The sequence below is a fragment of the Excalfactoria chinensis genome, chromosome 3 (assembly GCF_039878825.1).
Source record: "Excalfactoria chinensis isolate bCotChi1 chromosome 3, bCotChi1.hap2, whole genome shotgun sequence".
In the NCBI taxonomy this organism is placed as follows: domain Eukaryota; kingdom Metazoa; phylum Chordata; class Aves; order Galliformes; family Phasianidae; genus Excalfactoria; species Excalfactoria chinensis.
Window position 1 is genome coordinate 81560416 of NC_092827.1, and position 21764 is coordinate 81582179.

Below are 21764 nucleotides of genomic sequence, written 5' to 3' on the forward strand. Positions count from 1 at the left end.
TTTTGGAAAAATCCAGCTTGCAAGAAGAAGACAGCAGCTCTTTGGAGATAAATTTGTTTCAGTGAAATAGTTACTTGCCAGGAAGTACTGGTCTCAAAGCTAATATTTGTGTTTAAAATAAGGAAAGACTGATTTCTGAATAGCTAGTAATTCTTACTTCGGTACTGCTGGGACACAGGGGATTTGGGCTGAAGCCTCTTCTCTGAAATACCGTGTGAGTAGAGTCCTGCAGTGAATGCAGTTGTGTTGTAGATCTGTTGAGTGTCCTGGAGACTTTCCATTTATCCTTTTGGAGCTTTGAGATTCTGTTCCGCACGTAAAGGTGAACTGGCTTACCTTTCTACATAGCTGATAGAGAGGGGGGAAAAGAACTTTTTCTTGTCTATTGTCATGCCTGCAGAGCCTGCATATTGTAAAATATGTATGTAAAAATGCAATATATCAGGTTACCGCTCAGTTCAAAGACATTTTAATGTTTAACTCTATTCATATTTTTTTTCCCATTTCTTTTCCTATGTGCTTGGTGGCAGAGAGAGATTATGGTAATTATATTGTATCTGAGATTTTTGAGGTCCTCCAAGTTTGTTAGTGGTGTTAGTGCTTAGAGAAACCTCGAAACAGCAGCTTTATCAGAGCAGCTGTATCACTTGGAAAAGTTCATTTCATTTAGAGCAGGTGCTATGAAAAGGAGGATGCAAGTGGGTGGACGTTATTGTTTTAGAGGAGTGTTCTTGAAAGCAGACTTTCTTTACAATAGTTTGCACAGTTGTGTTTCTGAAGCTTAGATTCTTGGCTATTTGTCTGAGAAGGGCATTATGGAGACTGGCTTTATGTTACATACATGGAAAAAGAGTACAGGTCTATTAGGAGAGAAAAATGGTAAAAGAAAACTCCCTTTTCCCCAGACAGGGATAGTTTACAGTGATTGGAAACTCTGAATTCTGGGTATACCCTTGTAGAAAAAGCTGGTCCTTACATGAAGCTTATGCCACAAACCACCAGCATCCAGGAAAGCCAAATCTAAGATTGACCCTTTGTTCTTAACACACCATTAATTAGGGGTTTAGTTTTAACTTTGAATTGCCAGGCTTTTCGTCCTCATTGAAACTGACCGCAGAAACTTCTGGGCACGTATGAAATTGTTATAACCGGAAGAAAGACAGTCTGAAATTTGTGGAAAAATACTTTACTGCACTACATCTGAAGTAATTTACATATCAAGTTACAGTGTAATATTTTAATTAGCAGTATCATTTGTTTGATCTGGTCAAAAGAAAAGAAGTTAATTGTTCTCAAAAATGACAGCCGAGCTTGTGGCTACCATTTTTACGTTGTAAAGCTTCATTATTCTTCAGATTTCAGGCCACCTGCTTCTTGAGTCAATATTCTTCTTGCCAGACCATAAGGAGACATAGCTGCCAAATTCAAGGGAGTAGTCTCCTCCATTGCAAAGTCAATAGTCTCCAATATTTTTACCTTTAAAACAATAACACTTTCACATTAAAATAAGAATATATGTGCTTTTTAAAAATTAGGCTTTTTGGGTTACAGAACAAGGTAGGGTTACTTGTGTCGAGATCAAAGCAATACAGTTGAAGGGAGTCTGAAGTTTATTGGATTTCAGTGTGCTTTTTTCCCCTTCGTGCTACCATTGAAAGAAGAAAAGCCTCTCAGTTTACTTAACTGTAAAATATTCGGTATGCTACATAGCGACTTTTAAATATTTCCATTATGCTTTATTCTATGTTCTTCTGCAGCACAGCAGATGTGAATATGTATCATGGGGTGTTTGTTTTAATACTAAAATAACATACTGAAGAGAGATTAGCACTGTTCTTTGCATGACTAAACTAACATTCGAATTCTGCTTAACTTGGGAGGTAGGACCAGCCACAGTAATTGGAAGCAGTAGGTTTTGTGGGAAGTAATGATTTGAATGAAGAGAGCTGTAAAGTACAGTCTAGGTGTGGAGACCCGTGGAGAAGATTTTGTTTGGTCTTAACCCTAGAATTGAATCCTGTTTGTGTATCCAAAAGCTGGGGAAAGAACACGAGCTTATAGTAGCCAGGGGAAGCTAATTGTAAGCAGTAAAGTAAAAGAAAAGAAGAATGATCGTTAGTTGTACAGGTGAAGGCATTCATTCGATTGCTTCTGTCACAGGCCTGGGAAAGCAAGGAACCTTTTTATGCTCTTGTACTGTGTGACATAGCCCATGTCAAGCCATGTTTCTCTTGCTTTCAGGACTAATATTTCACATACTGGCAAATGTTTTAAAGAGATGCTGTTGTTAGAAAATGAAGGGAAGGCCCGTCAGCAGCATAAGAAATGTGTGATGGAAATCGTAAGGAAATTACCTAACAGCAAAAAATCTGCTGTGGCTTCTGCTGAGCTATCTGGCACTATCTGTGACCCGCTTTCAGCATTATTAATTTTGTGTTTATTTTGTAAAAGAAGGAAAGGAAGGTTTAACTCAGATGAAAGCCTCACTTACTGTCCTGCATCAAGTTTTTAGCCTACCTCAATTTTTGCATTGGGGGAAGAAAGGCGCAGAAAGAAGTAGAAGATTGGAAGATCTAGATTTTACACTAAATTCTGTTTTTTACGTTAGTAACTGCTGGATTCTAAGTTTTACTTTCCATTTTTTATCAAAGCCATCTAAGTAGAAATCTTGATTGTGACCTTACTGTAAGTTCGTACTGCTTGATCATCAGTTTAATTACTGATTATATTTTTAGGCAAGTCCTACGTGGTTAAGATAATTGCAGTTGTATTGCCCACAGTGATTAATTGTTATTATCTGTTCTGAATCATGTGGCAAAGTAGTGTGATAATTATTTAATAACAGTGTCCTGTTAATTTATGTAACTATGAACGATCCTTTCAGAACACTGACGTAAGATTAATGAGCTCATCTTTCATGCTGAATGTATTACATGTCATTAAATTGGGCAGGACCAGGAATTGAGATAGACTTGAGTTTTCCTTGTCCTTGGAAGTCCTTTGCTTTCAGGCAATGTGCAGTTTTGTAACCGCAGAAGAGAAGTATTTCATGACAGCAGAGTAATTCAGGTACTTTACAAAATGTTTGTCTGACGTAGTATGTTAAACTGAAGAGGATGTCTTGTTTTCTATTCCTTTTATGGCTCAGAAGGTTGCAAGGGTATTTGTATAATACTTACTTACTGTGAGGGGTTTCAATCTTATTCGTGTGGATATAAATACAATTGTATATACTAATTAGTGTAAGGGTCACATGTGTGGCAGTAGGGGTACAAAACATTGAAGATTTTCTTCCTACATTCTATTTGATGCGTACGTATCATTTTCTAATCCAGAAAAAGATAATAGGTCTTGACAGAAAAGTTGAAGTGCTGAATGACGGAGTTCTTCAAGTATCTGACTGAGTTCAGTGAAATATCTTTTCCTAGTTTCACTTAACAAGAAAGGTTAATTTCTTGTTATTTGCACTAGCATTGGAAAATGCAGAATTCCATGTTATGTTTGTCTCATTTCTTAAAAATTCTGAGTGTATGCTTGAAGAAGTTCAAATGTGGTAGGACTATGCCTTAAGATCACTAATTGCATTCTTTCTCTCTGTCCTAGTTTCTTATTTGTTTGTTTTATGTGTTTTATTTGTTTCATGTAGATGCAACAGTGAGAGTTTGCACAAGATGCCAGAGCAGTGGCTAAGCTGTGTTTTAGAAGAAATCAAAGCTTGTGATCCTTCATCTACATTATGTGCAACCAGACGTAGTGCAGGAATTCCGTTCTACATACAGGTATCAAGTGATATTATTATACCTGATTTTATTTTATTTTATTTTAAAGGTCCTTCCCAGTGAATGTTTTGGGTTTTTTTCTGCAGGCTTTGGTTAGCCTTTACGCAACCAGCAAGCCAAATGTAATTAAACCATGTTTGATGCTATTTAGCTATGTAATTCTGTGTATTCTTGAGACAGCACTGATTTTTGGCTTGATGTTGATTTGGATAGCATTTCCAAAGATTGTGCTGTAAGGTCGGTGTAGTCACTGTAATAATCCCTGTAAATTCATAAATTAATTCACAGATTAAGTAAAGCTTTGTTACCATGTAGGCTTGTTGTTGCTTTCATATGCTGTGGAAGGGTGATAAAATATGAATAAACGATCACAGAATTGTAGAATGGAGGCCTAGAAAGTACTGCAGGAAACTAGGAAAGTTCTCTCAACTGTGGTGAGGTAACGTCAGTCATTACTACTCGGTGTGATGCTGAAGTCTCAACAGTTAACTGTTTCCATTCCCTTATTTCCTTAAAGCAGATGTGATTGTTTTCCTCTAAATTAACCTTCATGATTTTACTTCTCAGCCAGCTTTCTAAGATAGAGGTCCAAGATAACTATGTGATTTGTAACTTGCTCTGTTCACTAGAACGTGGTCTCAGGCTTGTTCCAAGAATGTGAGGAACTGCTGGGAGCAAGCTCTCGCTGCCAGAGTAATCCATCTTGCTTGTTTTCCACTCTGAGTTTACCCTGAGAAAGTTGAGGCAGGCTGCTTCTGTCTGACCTCTCTTCTGTCAGTCACAGCCTACTCTTGGCTTTGCTGGTTGTGCGCGTGTTGCATAGATGAGATCTGAAGTAGGGCATTGGTTTTAGAGGTGCGTTGCCTTCTAAAGTTCAGCAGTGAAAGATCTTTCCCTTTTATATCTGCAAAATAAATTTGGTGACCTCATGTCTGCTGGTTTCCTCATTTCACACCATGGAGTTTTAATCCAGTGGGCAGTAGCAAGCAGAGAGAATATGTGAATGAAAAACATGTTTGAATCAATTTTTCATGCAAAAAGTAATGTAATGTGTGTTGCAACAGTATCCCACTGCAGAAAACATTTGCCTGGTCTGCAATTGGCCTACATTGCCAAGCCCATATGGCAGAGCTTATACTGTGCTGCAGTTATCTGGATAAACAGATCAGATGCTTCTGTTCTGACAGCTCTGGAAAAGCACAAAGTTAATCAAGTCATTTAATGAGAAGGTTTGAAATTAACATTAGGGTTAGTCTGAAAAAATCTATTTCTGAATAAAAATTTCATTGTAAGGAAAGCTGGGTTGTTCTTTGGTGGTTGTTCTGAATGTTCCTGTAGTACTCAGTAAAAGGAATTAAGCCTTAAATGAATTGTTGCATTTAGGTAATAAAAATATAAATTATAATGCATATTCTGACAGTACCGTAATAAGGTTATTTTATTAATGCATAAAATCAAGACTCACTGTGATCTCTGCCATGTGCTTCCTGTGACATTTGTTCTTGTATTAGAACACATCTGTTTGAATAATATGTAATTTTTAAGGTTATGAATGTTTTAAATGACCTGTTTAAAATGGAAACATGACTGCCTAATTGCACGGAGGTGCAGCTCCAAGTAAGAGGTGAGGAAATGGTGGGAAAATGCTAGTAACAGCTTAACCTCAGTGTCCTCAGGTTATGGAATCTTGCTGTTCAGTTCATTCTCGTCTGTTTTATATTTTACAAGTACTATTTTTTTTCTTGCCTTTCTGTTTCTTCCATTACTAAAGGTACTGTCAAAATGACAGTGACTACTTCTGGGTGTATGCCTCACCCCTGTGCTTCGTTTGGCTTGAAGTTCTTCCATTTGGTTCTTTTTATGCAGTGTAATGGACTGTTAAATGTCTTGTTTGAATTGATGGTGAACAGACTTGGGGCCCCAGAACACAAATAGATAATCATTTCTATTAGAAATAAGTGATTTATGGTTATCCATTTGTGCTAAGTCAGACAAATTCAACAGAAGCTGCTAGGATGGAGAGAATGACTGCTTTAATTCCAGTCCTTAACTGGAGGGCTAAGTTAGAGTATATTGTTCTCTACTGGATATGCTGACACCCATTAATCTTCTACTATCTGGAGACGGTTGCATCTACTTTCTACTGTTTAAAATGTGCTGATTATTTTGTCTCTTGGCCAGACCATTTCACCATAATTATTAATGTTATTAAACTATAAAATTGTTCATAATAGTAAACGTAAGTGTGTACAATATGGCAGATACTTTTGCCATTCTAGATATTCTGATTCAGTTTGTGTTTGTAAACTTACGTTTTTATCTGTTGCATACGAAGAAACTTCTAAAGTCAGAGTTGTTCTGCAGAAGTGGTTTTCTTACTGAAACAATGACTGCTAAGGAGGCTATGAACAAGATAAAATCAGACAGTTCAGACTGAAAATTGCATTTCCAAATTTGGATTTAGTCCTTCTATATGGTCAGAAGTTGGGTTGTGGTACGGTGAATATAAAACCTGAAGCAGAGCTAGTAGTAAACAAAAATGGCTAGAAAAGCCAGACTTACATTTTTTTCTTTTAACTTTTCTGTAGGCTTTGTTAGCTTCAGAACCAAAGAAGGGCAAAACGGATTTGCTGAAAATGACAATCAAAGAACTGATGTCCTTGGCAGCACCTTTGAGTGAACCTCCAAGTGTGATCCCACAGGTAAAGTGCGGTATCTCATCAGAAGGCAAATGTCAAAACAGTGTTTGCATTACTTCAAACAGTTAAGGAAATAGTACGTTCTTTTAACAATAGTTAATCTTCAGTGTCTGTGGCTAGGATTTAAAACCTTTTGACGTACAGATATTATGGAGACTCTGGAATTTACAAATGCATGAGAGACTAAGAAGTGGATTGAACATGATTTCATAATTCTTTCTAGTACAAGTATAGTGATAATCATTTTGAATTTATATGACCATTTGCTTCTTGTAGTGTATTTGTGAACCAGCAGGTGAGTAAACTTTCACAAGGAAATAAAGAAGCCTTTTTTTTTTTTTTTCTTTTTACATTTAGAGTAAACAAATGAGTTGCATAAACTATATCGTATGCAGTAAACTTCTGAATCTTAAAGTTATTCGTTTGGAATGCATAAAATTGTAAAGTCAAGTTCTTTGTCTTCAAAGGCAGTTATTGAATACGTACATGTATTATCAACAAACTATGGCTTGCACTTAAAATGTGAAGATTAACAATGTTCTAATGCCAGATCTGCTGCCAGAAATTTATGCATCTTTGTCAAAGTTTGTGAATCTACACAGATTACCACCTTTCCCAGGGTGGAGAAATATCTCAAAATGCTCCATATGGTGAAGCAAGCCTGGCTGTCAGTTTTAGCTTAATACTGTCCTCCTGCGAGTTGTAGTTCATTTTTTCTCACATTATCTATTAAACGTCAAGAATATTGGACAAGATGATTCTCGACTTTGAAGGTTATTTTTGCAGCCGTAATAAGTGAAGGAAAAAAGAATGCTGGCCTTCTCTCATAATGTCCGGACTGTATTTATTCGACAAATACATTTTTAAACCATAAATGGTTTTGTCAGTGTTTCCTTCTGTAGCATTTTAACCTATTAGTTCAACAGCAGCATTCTTATATTTTGCATGGAAGTGAAATGCTGTAAATCTGCTCATGAGTTATTTTTCTGTCATGTTTGCTGTGTTCATTGGGGTAATTAACATGCATTTGATTTAAGGTGTTGTGTTTTTTTTGTTGGATTTATATTGTTTCCTTTATTTCTCTTACCTCCACAGGTTCATGCTTTAAATATCCTACGGGCACTATTCAGAGATGCACGTTTAGGTGAAAACATCATGCCTTATGTTGCAGATGGAATACAAGCAGCAATTCTAGGCTTTATGTCACCTATCTGGGCAGTAAGTTAGCTCTTAATTTTGCTTCTCAGATGGAATGTTGTACATAGTGATGCATTTCCATGAAGCTTCGGTACCATTTGTTAACCAAATACTGCAATTGCTAGAATGTTACATGATATAGTATTTTAAGGTTTGATGAATAATACTGTAGACCTGCAAAGAAGATGTAGTTCTGCTCTGTTTTGGGTTTTGTTTTATTTTTTACTTCAATGTGAGGTGATTGTGAATTCACAAAAAGTAGGGACAAAGATTACCTTATATATAAGAATATACCTGGCTGTAAAATTTTGAGTCAGCAAGTTTAGCTAGTAAAAAGTATATTTTCATTCATTCTTGCTGTTACTTTGCCTTTTAGTAAGATATTGTGAAATAGCTGAGCATTTTACAGTGCAACCCCTATGTTAAAGATATATGTGTCCAAAATCTGATTTCCTGGTAGTGCCATCTTGATAAAGAGGATAGTTGTTATGAAATACTTGTTCCTATTTGTTGACCTCTGAACAGTAGGCATGTAGGCTTCATTCAGTTATTTTTTCAACTGTACATTAGTGACTGTATTTAAAAAAATACTACTACAATTCAAAGGGGTTTTTTAAATTTTTGTGTTCTTTTTGTCTTAGGTAAGAAATTCATCTACGCTTCTTTTTAGTGCTCTCATTACAAGGATTTTTGGAGTTAAAAGAGGGAAAGATGAGAATTCCAAAAAAAATAGGTAAGCTTCACTTGGTACTGCTATTAACTTTGCAGAACATGATCCTAGCCAAAAACAATTCAAGCATGTTGCTTGCTTTATGGATGTATTTGCATCATGATGTTAAAAAAACATCTAGGTTTGCTTAAGCTGTACTGCCAAGAAATAAGCTTCAAGGCCAAAAATACCTGCTGTTGAGTACTGAGAGTTAATTTGCACTCACATGTGATTTTGCTAGAAGGGAATGTTGCTCAGGTGTGAGTTCCTGTGGCTCTTCTAAGTGTCCAGTGTCTTGAGGTCAAAAATAGGGCCTATGCTTCTTGACAGCAGAAACAGAGTGATGAAGGGAACAGTGGCCACTTGTGCCGTCCCTTATCTCTAAAGCTGGCCTGAGACTTAATCTCACCAGCAGTAATTTGAGATTTTTACCTTTAGTCACTTTACTCTAGAACACTCTGTGACCTTCGTTTTTCTTTCCTCATAAGGTCCAAAAGCGAGAACTTGCAAAGCTGTTTTCTGGGGCATTCTACTGTTGTCCTTTGTAGTTAGCCTCCAGATCCTACACTGTGTCTTACGTAAAGCCCGTTTTCCTCTTACTTTAAAACTCCCCTGTTGGTGCATTTCCATTTCTCTTAGCTCCTGTTAGTCCACAAGCTGGAAACCAGAAGCCTGCTTTTGTAAGTGGGCATTTTCCCACTCCCATGGTTGTTGTTTTTTGCCTTTAGTGACTCTCTTTAGCTTCTGCTGCAAATGTAGCATGTCCATGCTCTGTAGCTAAGGCTCCTGCTTTGGGGGGAATGCAAAAATAACCACAGACAATTAACTTATTTAAGAATACTCCTCAATAAGTCTGTGGGGCCACAGAGTGGTCACACTATGGTTATTATGGTAACCGTTCCAGAAATGCCTACTGGATTTTCAAATAATGGGCAAGACATGAGATTTCTGTGAGGAGAGAAATGTTATGAATTACCTTTGAAATTTTCCATTCATTTCTGTTTGTTATACAGTGATCTATATAGCTAATGTAATTATCATGCCCATTATGAGAAACTAAATGTCCGGCGACGATAGTAATCTTTGTGGTGCTGCTATTTGAAATACTTACCTAATTAATTCCAGGTGTATGGATGTGAGGAAAGAATATGGGTGTGACATTGCAGGGAGATTTCCCTTGTAAGATAACTTTGTCCCAAAAGTGATATGAAATTTTATCTGTGGTACTGCCTGAAATAAACTCTGTCTTATGCTCAAGTCTCTTCTCACTTAAATCTGGAATTCAGTCCCATGCCTCCTGAAAGTCAAGTAGAGTAATAACAAATGTTTCTTACTTTTTGCCTTTTCACTTCATTTCTGTAACAAAATATCATTTATGTCTGTATTGAACTCTCACTGACAGTTACATAAACCTCAACTTTTATTAATTTCTATCCCAATGAAAAACTACTAATCTCTGCAGTGTGAGGGCAGACTGACTTTTCAAATACAGACAGTGTGGTGAGATACGTAATCTGAGATCTCTGTGAAGTTGCAGACGGTGATGGCGTTTGAGTTGGGAAAATACCAGAATAAATGAAAGTTAATGTCTGCGTACAAAGTCATTGCAAACAATGTTGTTATTTATTTATTTATTTTTAAATATAACTGGCTCTGTCAGCTTGCTTCTTAGGAACTTCTTGTTTACATTAATTTGTTTGTAATCAGCTTGAGCAAAAGGTGTTAAAGCTGGACTGGTTCTTTCTCTTCCTCCTTTCATTTTGCACTTTTTCATTAAACGTTGCATGTAGTCAGTTCTACTGTTTCCCTTATGTTGTGGTCAATACCACAAAACAAGGAATGGGAAAATACTTATAAAAATAGGTCAATGAGAGTCAGGAGGTATGAAAACAGAGGCAATCTCAGGTCCTACAACATAGTTATGACTCTTATCTCTCTCGAGGTATTAGTTTAGAAGTAAAATGATGCAGAGATTGTTTGGCTGTTTTGTTTGTATTGCTTCTTCCTCTTACACCGGCCCACAGATTGAAGCTAGCGTGTGTACAGGTAGAGGTCTGTCTCTTAGTACCAGCAGGTGTCACCGCTGCTGCGCAGCTGCTAGGACACATCTCTGGGCTGCATCTAAACTTGGGCACTTTTCTTTGGGATCTCTGATCTTGTTTTGTTTACTGTTTTACCAAAACAGGATTCATACCTTAAACTGATTTTTTTTCATTGCATATCTGGAAGTTTACTTCAAAAGAACTATTATTTTAGCAGCTTGCATCTACAAGAGCTTGTGTGAAAGGCAACTGTTTGTGAGGTGCTTGCTGCATTGCTGACAGGATATTCTGCTAACATTAAGAGGAAGCTTGTCCGTGGACAGTGACTAAAGCTCTGAAGCAGCCATCAGGACCTTGCATAGGTTTCCAGTTTGCCTGCCTGATTTTAGATCAGGTATTTAAAAATGTATGTGCTATGTCAGCTGGAAGCTGCCTTATTGCTGGGCTTGTTCTGTCAAAAAAAAAGGGAAAAAAGAAAGCTTTGTCAAAAAAATACTGACAACTTAATTCTGATTCTGTGCAACAGTGCTATACTTTGTGATATGACTCATATTTTTTGTTTTATCTCCAGTAACAATTAACGTGCATCCTTTATACAAAAGTTACAGGCCTATCATGTCTTCTGCCGTGTTTAGTTTTCTGATGTCATATTCATTCCCTATTGATGTTAATTTTGTGTGTTATAATTGCTGTGCAGCCAGGATGTTTATGTAGTCATAGCATGGTGCCTGTCCATTATTTGGTGGTCTGGATCAGTTCTGAAGCATTGGATTTAGTGAACTATAACCAGTGTTTGATCAGTAAGCTGAATTAGTTTGTTTTTCCAAGCACGTGTATGAGAGAATGATTGGCTTCTCTTTCCATTTTCTTTTTCTTTCCCTTACCTTTCCTCTCAAAAATGTCTGGTGTCATTTTGACCATTTGCAAGAGCAAACCATGTCAAGAGTGCCCTGTCTCATTGACAGAGAGGGGGTTTCTGTGTCTGCTGGCAGACATTTAGACAACATCTGCAGTGGTTGTCATTACTGGAGAGCAGAGGTAGGAAAAGGCATGCTGAGCTGGGCTTTCTGACCATTGAATGGGTGCTAGGAGAGTCAGACAGAAGAGTCTGAGGACAAAGCAATCCTATGTTAGTGTAGAGATGGGTTGAAGAAACTACCAACTATATATTGTGATTTCTGCTTCTTGGTTGTGCTGGTTTCATGGGCAGTGGGGCAACGCTGAGAGTCTCCTGTGTGTGTTTGCATCCACAGCTGTATTGGCACAGCTGGGAATGTAAAAACGGGGCAGTGAAGAAGAGGGATTTCTTAAGCAGAATTCCATGCTGATACCAAGCTTCACTGCTAATGGTTCGTTGGAAATGTGAAGGGACTGCTTTACATCATGATACAGGAGATGCAATCATGTCCCAATTTCATTAATTATTCACGTCTTTTTAATTTTAGCATGAATAAAGAAATAATGAATTAGAAAATGTGTACCTGAAAAATAACAAACATGCAGCTCCTACAAGTATAAGAAAGAGAAATCATGTGAAGACTCTTTACAGTGGTCCATGCAACTTTACAGATTGAGCATTTTCTTTCTAGTGAAAAGAGTAACTGTTAGAGACCAAGAAATTTCTTTTGGGTTTTCTCTGACAAAGACTCCATCAAAAAAATTAACTCATATGTATATACAGATGCCTGTGTCTGTCATAGGCCTTTCTGGATTGTAGTCCAGGGCTAATTAGAGATGCCAGTGTTTGTTATTAGGCAAGACTTTTCTTATCAAATAGCTGGTATTTCTGGCTTTATTTTATTTTATTTATTTATTTCAAGGATGGGCATGGTCAGAAATTGTATCAAATTTGTTGTTTATGATATGATGTGCTTCAGTCTTTGGAGCAATAAAAAGGGATTGTCCTGGTTTATCTGAAAACTGAAGTTGGAATATGAATGTAGCAAAGTCCTCGGAAAGAATAACCAGTGGCTTCAGAAGATGAGATTAAAAGGAAGAGCAAGGGGAGGGTTTCCCTTGGCTTCTGACCTTGGTGGAGGAGGTTCCAGTAAAGAAAAGCTTCAAGTCTTTGATTAAAAAACTGTTATAAGCCAGACTGAAATGGTATAATGCAAACTCGTGACTTTTAAGCAAAGAAACCAATGTACATATAATTTTCATTTTTTTATGGGGAAAAACAATCTTATGTATTTAGATTTTAGTGAAGGACAAATACGTATGCAGTGAAATACTTGGAAATGATCAATGTGCATTTTATATTGAGTAAATATTCACACTTTTAGGAAAATGGGGATGAATGCTGCTACGTTTGTGATACTGAGTTAGTTATATTTGAAAAGAAATGAACGTTTATTGTCATCTATAAAGAATAGTAAGTCTCTGTTAACAGTAAGTGTTGATAATTATTAATAACTTCAAGCACTTGGAAAGGGGGAAAATATCTTTCTAATTACAATAAGGTGGGTGAAAACTATGTAGATGTGAATAGGTTTGAAGCTTCACTACTGGCTGCGAGGCAGTCAGCATGCAATACTACCCTCTGCTTTCTTTGTTTCTATTGTAAGTTCAGTCTTCAGCACTTCTTGGTAAGCCATTGCTTGAAGGTCACTAAGTAGAACCAAATTAGCTTTTAAAATCACTTCTATTTTCTCATAAATTGATTTGTACTTATTCCTTAACATAAAATTTTAAGACCAGAAACAATTGTTTTATGCTGTGAAGGTTTAGAGGAAAACATTGCAAATTAAACATTCTATTGTAATCCTCTCTTTTCCTGCTGTTATCCCTAAGTTAAATTAATCTGTTATTGTTTTCCTTTTCACTAAGCCACTTCAGAATTGTAGCTTAAAGTACATAAAGCAAGATCCAGAAGTTCGTGGTTCTTATTGAATGTTTCACATCTTACAGGCTAATACTTCTGGTACTTCCAGCTTCACAGCTGAAAAGTCTGTCTTGCAGCAGTGAGGTATTGTCTGTCTTAGTGGCAGTCTTGTTAAATATTTGCTGTGCATGACCCTGAGCTCTGGCAAGGTTTCTGGAGTGGGTCCCTGTATGCCCACAGCGTTTGGGATTAGTGGAAAGAAACTTTGGTGACATAAATGTGGTCAAGCTGTAAAGGCACACTGCTGCTCTAAAATGAGATGGCCCTTACGAGAGTTTCATTAGAGGTGAAAGTATGATATGACTTGATTCACAGCACTGAACTCTGTTTGTACCTCTTGGACTGAGTTCTGCAGAGGGAAGGGCTGGGATTGCTTTATCTTGGATTTCATTAGTGCTTCTTCCATGGCTGCTGAAATATGGGGTCAGTGATGGAGATTTCAGGACATGACTGAGCAAATTGAATATCCTTGGTTCTTACTTTCCCTCCAGCTCCTTGAGTGTCACACTTTGCAGCCTGTCCTCTCCTTTGCTGCTTTAGTTGTTCCAGTGAGTGCTTGCAAAGTAGTTACTCAGGATTTGGCACAGTAGATTGTCTTGTGAGGGGGAGCTGTTTTTTTCTTAAAAACCAAACCAAAACAAAGAAACCCTCCCTTTTCTATCTGCCAAAAATAGGCCCATAGCTTTTTTTGCTTTTCATGCTGGGGCTCTTTTGTATTGACTTTGACAGATTTAGAAGACTTGATCTCAGAGCAAACATGCAAAAGTTCAGACTGAATCTGATAACCATTACGACATTTAAGACTAATAATTCAATAACAATAGGCTTATTTAAACACCGACTTCCTGTACTGAAGTGCCTTTGCAATAGGAATAACAATTATTAGTTGCTATTAATTTGTAAATTTAAGATAAAATTTATGAAAGTGTTCAGAAACAGATACTGATTGAGAACAAACTCCTAAACAAATCTGTTTCATGTCATTGACCTTCTCCTCCAGCTCACTGTTGTTTCAGTTTTCCTGTTCATTTCATATCCCTAATCCAAAACTATCACAAATCCCTTGCATTGGACAAAACCGAGGGTTCTCCTTCATGTTGAAGATCTGCTTATACAATTTCTGTTTATTTTGGGAGCGCAAGACATATACCTGTCTGAAATCTGAAGAACCCTTTTCACTTCAAGATTTAGTCAGTAACACAAGGCCGTTTCAAATCTTTACCACTTGAACACAAAGTATTGTGCATTTGCAGATGTGTATCTGTGCTCTCTTGAACAAAGAGAAACTTGGTTAATGGACTGTCTCAAGTTATAGCCGGTAACTAGAAAAATAAACATGGTAAAGCAACCTGAATGAAAGTTAGTCCAAAGGGAAATGTCCTGAAAATACATGTGCTGCCCCAAACTGACTTCAATCCATTTTAAATAAAATAGTAACTTAATGTTTGTTTCTAACAAGTGCCTGAATTGTGTTCAGTGAAACAAAAATTAATGTAAGCCTAACCACATGAGTAGGTAATGTAGTTTTATTGTAGTGATAAAAAAGATCATTAATATGAATTGATACAATGGTTCTGTTTTGTTCTATACATAATACACACACCACTTATTCATAAAGTTCACCATGCTTAGTGATAAGCAGCTATTCATCACAAAATAGAGAGGTATGGTGTGGGTTGTTTGGAGGCAAAATTTACAATGCTAAGTCTGTGGCAAGAGATGAAAGATAATAATTGCATAGTCAGTGATTGAGCAAAATTATTGGAGGTTTCCTAGAGATACAGAGATAATTATATGTATCTATACACAAATATGCAAACAGCTTTGCACACTCATGGGAATACTGTACATGTTTTAGAAAAGTAATTCTTTAATTAACATATTTAATATGTTCTATTTTTGATTGGTTATGTATATGTATGTATATATATCTACACTTGGTGCTGATTAATATGCTGATATTAGATACCAGGTTATATCTGTGATACTGGTTTTTGCTTATGTTCCTCTATTTTTATTGCAAGTCCATTGTACTTTACTTCTTTACTTCTCTTGCAAGTACAGCAACAATACTGCTTTTAGGAAAAGCTTTTGCTTCGTATTTTAGTGAACTGTGTGTTGCATAATCATTCCTCTCAGTCACACTTTTCCTGAAGTATTTGTTCTGCACAGGTGCCTTTTTCCATACCTGATTTCACAAAGGATATAATAAATAGCAAAACAAGAGGCATAAAGAAACTTGGACTTAAAAGAGATCAAAGCACACCAGACCATGCAGTCCTTTGGAAATCTTGGCTGGCTCTCTTGTAAATAAAGGTGCTTCTAAAGCAGAAAGTATTTAACTACTGTATTTATATAGGCTTTGATTGACAGTTCAGTTATTAACCTCATAAAAACACAGCAACGTAAACTAGTAAGAATGTTTATTCTAGCACTTCTATCTGAAGGAAAATGAAAACCAAGATATAATGGCATATTCTTAGTTCTTTTTAAGTATTTATCTTAGGGCTCTGCAGCATGAAAGAATGTTTTTCAGGTCACTGAACTAAAACTATTTTGCTTACTGCTCTGGGATTTAAGTATTTTCTTATTCTTTAACAAAAGAAATAGAGTTGTTGTAGGTGCAGAGTTATCACATATTTATTGAAGGAGCGAACTCCACATCTTCTAGCGATTCTTCAATCTACATCATAGTGTTTTTCTTGCTGTAAAAAAGAAATCAGAATTGTTTTTTTGCATTTAACTTAATGAGACTATAGAAAAGTTGGTGTCCTCGCTATAAGAGGTGTTCTGCATCATGTTAAGTTTGGAAAAACAAGTACACAGTAACATTTTGCATCATTACTCTTGGGGTTATTAGCTGAAATGCTGCACCAGTTTCTTAGAATTATTTTTGCCAGGCTTCGTTGTGGCTCCCCATACCTCTGTCCAAAAATCACATGGCCATTTTTCCTTCTGGGGGAGCCCTAAAATTCTCTTAGTCATGTGAGAAGTTAGTTTGAAAGTATGTTGTTCTGAGAAATGCTGTGATTGCAGAAGTTTAAGTCTGAGATACATTCCATAAAGAAAAATCTTTCAAAATGCAACTCTGAAAATATATACACAGTCTTTATTACTAAAGGATCTGTGCTGTTGCCATTATCTCTCTTTTAGGACTGGTGATGTGTCTGTGGTCCTCATTCAGACGATCTGCTAATCAAGAACTTTCATAATTATATATGACTTTTGAATTAAGGAATTTTTTAAATGGTGGTTTTTGTTTCATATTAAGCTGGTATTTAAAATAATATAGTGCACATTTTCCTGAACTTATGATAAAATTAATAAGTTTTGAAAAAAAGGATAAATAACAAGAATCTTGTTCTTAACACAGGAGCTATCGTTTGCTGAAACTGCAGTAGGTAGGCATAACTTATCAGTACAGGAAGATTAGAAGAACTCTCATTTACTAAGACTTAAAGCCGTACTGCTGGAGTGGAAAATAGCTAAATGGAACCATAGGAATATTGACTGAAAGGAGACTTCTTGATTCCTATTAAAAATATGATTCAGCAACACAAGATTAGGATAGCAGTGGCTTCACTTGAATTTAAAACCTTCAGTGATGTAATATTCTACATCACTGCATTACATGTCCAAATCCAGGATTATTTTCTTATTGCATGCTTTAAAACATCTGAGCTGCTGTTTGTGATCACTGATCCTTTTCTATGCCATCTACAACTACAGCAGGAAACTTAGCTTTTGATTTCTGATTCTTCAAGCTGGTCATAAGCTGTTGTTTGTTCTTCCTCAAACCTCCTCTGTGTCAGATAGAGCAAACTTGGCTCTTTCAGCTTCTCATAGGGTATATACTTTAGGCACTGCCCATCAGTGCAGTTGTTTGCTGGACCCACTCCTATATCTTCTAATCTTTTCTGCATGTGACATCTCAAAATTGGACAGAGGATTTCACGTGCCAAGTAGATGAGGATAATAACTTCCCTTGATCTGCTGCCACAGTTGTCATAATGAATGTAGGCCAATAAGTGGTTTGCCATGAGAACGTGTCATTGGCTCATACTGAGCTTGGCATCCACTATAACCCTCAGGTTCTTTGCCGTGGGACTCTTACTGAGCCAGCTGGTTTTCAGCCTTTGCTGATCCTCAGGGTTGTTCAACCCAGGTGAAAGACTTTGTATTTCCCCTTGTAGAACTATGTGAGTTTTGTGTTGGCCCAAGCCTCAAGCTTCTCCTGATCTGCCTAGATTGAACTTTTACTACTCGTTATTTCGTCCACTCCCTGTAATTCACTATTGTCCACAGGTCTGCGGACGGTGCTTTCCACTTCATCAACAAAGTTGTTGATAAAAGGTGTTTAAGCATGAAGAGGCCCCAGTATTGACCCATGGAGTATTCCGCTGGTTACTAGCCAGTGCTGAGCCAGTGATTACTACCTCTTGGGCTGGGTAGTCCAACCCAAATGCTCTGTTTATTCACGCTGTACTTTTTCAGCTACCATAAGAGAAAGCTGGGTAAAGCTGAGTCTGTGTAATGATTTTCAATTCATTTTAAAATTTGCTGCCATAATACAAATGTAGTTTGACTACTTTCCATAGAAATAAGAAGGAACAGATTCTGAAAGTGTTTTTAAAATTGCTTTATCAAATGTCACAAATTTGTTTGAGTTTCATCTCTTTAAATGCTCGTCAGACTTGTGGATTCTCTCTGCATTTACAGACAAGTTTCTTTAGGTTGTTTTCAGTGTCATTTACTTTTTTTCTGGACTTGAGACTCTGAAATGTGGCAAGTTCAGATTCTTTCAGTAACATACATGCTCTCTTCCCAAATTGATGTTATGGTGCTTGCCCTGGAATTTAGAGGCTACCTTCTTGGGCTGACCATAATGGAGTCATCTTAGGCGACTGTAAATTTAATATTCTGCTAGTGCAATTCTTTCTGAGTCTTTTTTGGTTTTGGTGTTTAAGAAGCTGCCTCTTCAGAAACACACTGTGGACTTATTTTCCTTTTAACAAATAGAAGCCAAGGTTCTAAGGGTGATTGCTGAGTGTCTGAAACTTGTGTAAGGGAGTTGTAGAAATGTTTCCATGCTCATCCAGGGTGATGTGTTTTGGAATCTGTTGCATGTGGTCTTAGCATGGCTGAAGACACGAAGGGTAGGTTTTGAAAGAACAGCTCAGCACCAGTTGAACTGCATGTTTAATGTATGGAATTTCCATATGGATCAATGTGTCACAAAACTGTAGGAACACATGACAGTTAGGATCCTGCTGGCACAGTCACTGAATTCTTTGAATAAACAAGCTTGTTATACTGTTTCTTTTGTGCACTGATCAGGTCTCGTCATAGAAATAACTTGTGTTTTTCCACTATTGCTGAGGAAAGACTCTGGGAATGCCCTCTTCCCAAGTAAAACTTAGCAAGAATTTTGCTGCTTTGGTAGTAAGAAACTTAATTTGAAGCATATTCATAGCCATTTAATACTCATCTGTTCTTTATTTAAAATAACTATTTTCTCTCCTGATGCTTTTCTTGATGTGATTGTGGATGTCGGTCATATACCCCTTCTGTGTTAATTTTGCCAGACAAAACAAGCTTTAAACCTCCCCTCTGAAAATTTGTTTTCTATTCCCTTGGTCACGTGAGCAGTTTTTTAAGCATCTCACTTAGTTGGAAGTTAGCTCTGATGTATTCTGTGTTACATCCTACTTGATGCAGAGTGGTGTTATTACTTCCTTGTCTATAGTGACTACATCAAGTACTGATCTGTTATGGAACCATATCTGCCCTTTTTGTTTCTGTTTTTGAGGAGGGATTTGAGATACCAAGTACATACAAGCAATGCAGACTTGGATCCTTTCACTGTTTCCTGGTGATGAATTCTAAATCATAATGCATTTTTCAATTAGTTGTCATGTATGTAGTCTGTATGTATGTCTGTTGTTCATTTCATGTTGTATTTGTTATTTCAGTAGCCAAATATATCTGAATTTTGTTTCAGAGTGTTTTAATCTTCCCTCTCTACAGACAGTCCTGACTTTTGTTTCATCAGTGGATTTTCTTTGGCACTCTTCTAACTCTTTTACTGTCTTCTTCAGTTAAACTATTAGTAATATTGGTCTCTATAGTACATTAGGTCCATGGACGACCGACCTACACATGCTCTTCTGTGTCATTTTAAGCCCCATTTCCTTTCTAACTTACTTTTTTTAATCTACTAACATACCCTAAGTGTAGGATGTCAGTTGTATAGAAGACACTGTATAGATTGTATAGGTTAATCTGTTAAACCAAAACCATTGTGGACCTCATGTAAATGTTTCTTCAGACTATGCTGAGAAGCTGCATGCTTCTCAGTTTTGTCTTTTTTGTTTTTTGGAATAGAAGGAAAGAACTGGATCTCTGCTTAGTGCTGGAGCTGCCGTGGTTTTTCCTTTAAGTAAATTCTGAATGAAGTGTTTCATTCATTTCAAACATTTCACATGTTGCAATTACATTCAGGAAGCTTTTGTTAATAGAACTCCTTTATTTCCCCTTTTTCTAGGGAAATGGTTACCTTTTTGGTGTAAAGAATGGATTGGCATTATCTAGATTTTTGCACATTGCAACATTAACATTTTTCCTATGATTCTGTGTGTTCTTGAGGCCAGAGCAAAGCTCCTTGGTTTTCAGAGTCGTTGTCCCCACCAGTGCTTTCAAGTAATGACAGTCTGCTGTCTTCTGTGTTTTAAAATCCAGAATAGATATTATCCTCTGAGTTGAGTGTGGTACATTGTTTCACTTTGGTATTGCAATCAGTTAGCATAATTTCTGTTTTCTGTACCTTACCACCATTAGTTGACCTACCATGAAAGGCATCTGATGATTATATACATCAGTGATACTTTAAGGAGGCAATAATTCATTTATCTCCTAGTACACATGTACTATGCTTAGAGTATGTGAAAAAGCTTTGGTCTTTACCACAGTGTCACTATAAAACGGCATGTTATCCATTCTTTTGTGGTATTTTACATAGCTGGAGAAAATGTTTTCTTTTGAAGGTTATAATTCCGAAGCATGTCTTTGCTAATAGGGAAATGAACTTTACAAATTTTCTTTATGAGTGATAAGGAAAGAACATGAACGGGCAGTTAAAAGCTGTTTGTTTAGTTAAGCTGCACTGCATTTCATTTTTCATACTTTAATGAAGGCAAAGGTGCAAATGTGTAGAATGTGGATTATTATATATTTGACATTTTGAATGACAGTTTATGAAATATAACAGTGGGTTTTTGAACTTTTTCAGCAGTGGTTGTATTTGCAGTACAGGGAGTAAATTTGATTTTGTTTCTGTATTACTGCTTCTAACAAAGTATGATTTTGTTTCTGTATTACTGCTTCTAACAGAAAGTATTATCTGACACATTATAGTTAATGATTGCAGTGTAGACACTGATACAGAGTGGATTTTGCAGGAGACCATAAAGAGAGGACTGCCACAGTTTCATGAAAACCATATTCTTGATCATGCTCTCTCCAGATGTGTATGCCTATATTCTTGGGTTTGCTTCCCTCATTCCTCAGTCTTATTTTTCCTTCATAAATATAATCATGTTTTTTCATCTGTCAAAGACCCGTTAATACATTTGTCAGCTGACCTGAGACATTAACAACATTTTTATTCAAAGTGAGCTCTGAAGACCCTTGATCCTGTCAGATGATTTGTAGTCTCTAAATCTCAGCTGTCCTAAAATGAAATACAAACAGATTTACTGCAAATGTTCTCTACCATGTCAGTTGCTAAAAGTGGGATACAAGGTTACAAAGCCTTTAGTTCTTCAGAAAAATAAGTGAAAGAACAGGAGCAGGTAATCTCTGACACATGTCACAGTAAAATGATACATATGCCCCAGTGACAAAGCAGAATTTTAATCTGGGATATTCTCTTAAGTGTGCAGCACAGCCTAGAACAGAACACTGTAACATCCGTGGCTTTATTTTCAGATGTGAGTTTTAAATTGTAGTTAGATAAGTCACTCATTATGCATAAAGATGGGATAATTTATTGGAAAGACACTACATATATAAACACAGATACTACTACTTGCATTACATGGCATCAAATCACTATTCAGACAAACTCCGTGTATTGACCAGAGACATTACAGTTTTCAGTAGGATTTATGAGTTTGATTCTAGAAGTTAGAAAGGCACTGAGTATCTGTAAGCAAAACAGAAGAAATAAAAACTTGCCTGTATATCTTTACCTTACTCCAACCTACCCAAGATTCTACCATGAAAAGAAATGCAAGAGGAAAAATAAAAGTAAGGTAGTGGTTGAATAGAAGAGCTGATGACAGTCAGCAGTATAATCAAGGCTTCTATTCATGGTTATTTTGGAGAAATGAAAAACTTTATCTGTGCATTTTTCCTAAGAAACATCATTAAATGCTGCAAATTGTATCCTTGTTCATG

The 21764-nt window shown here is 36.6% G+C and overlaps 1 protein-coding gene across 1 annotated transcript in view; it reads left to right on the forward strand.

Annotated features, from left to right (window-relative positions):
• THADA (THADA armadillo repeat containing) overlaps positions 1-21764 on the forward strand; it is a 148406-nt gene that overhangs the window by 25120 nt on the left and 101522 nt on the right. The window contains exons 23-26 of the mRNA XM_072333041.1: positions 3647-3779; positions 6368-6481; positions 7574-7696; positions 8317-8408. Coding sequence (XP_072189142.1) covers positions 3647-3779; positions 6368-6481; positions 7574-7696; positions 8317-8408 — 462 coding nt within the window. The remainder of the gene's footprint in view (positions 1-3646; positions 3780-6367; positions 6482-7573; positions 7697-8316; positions 8409-21764) is intronic.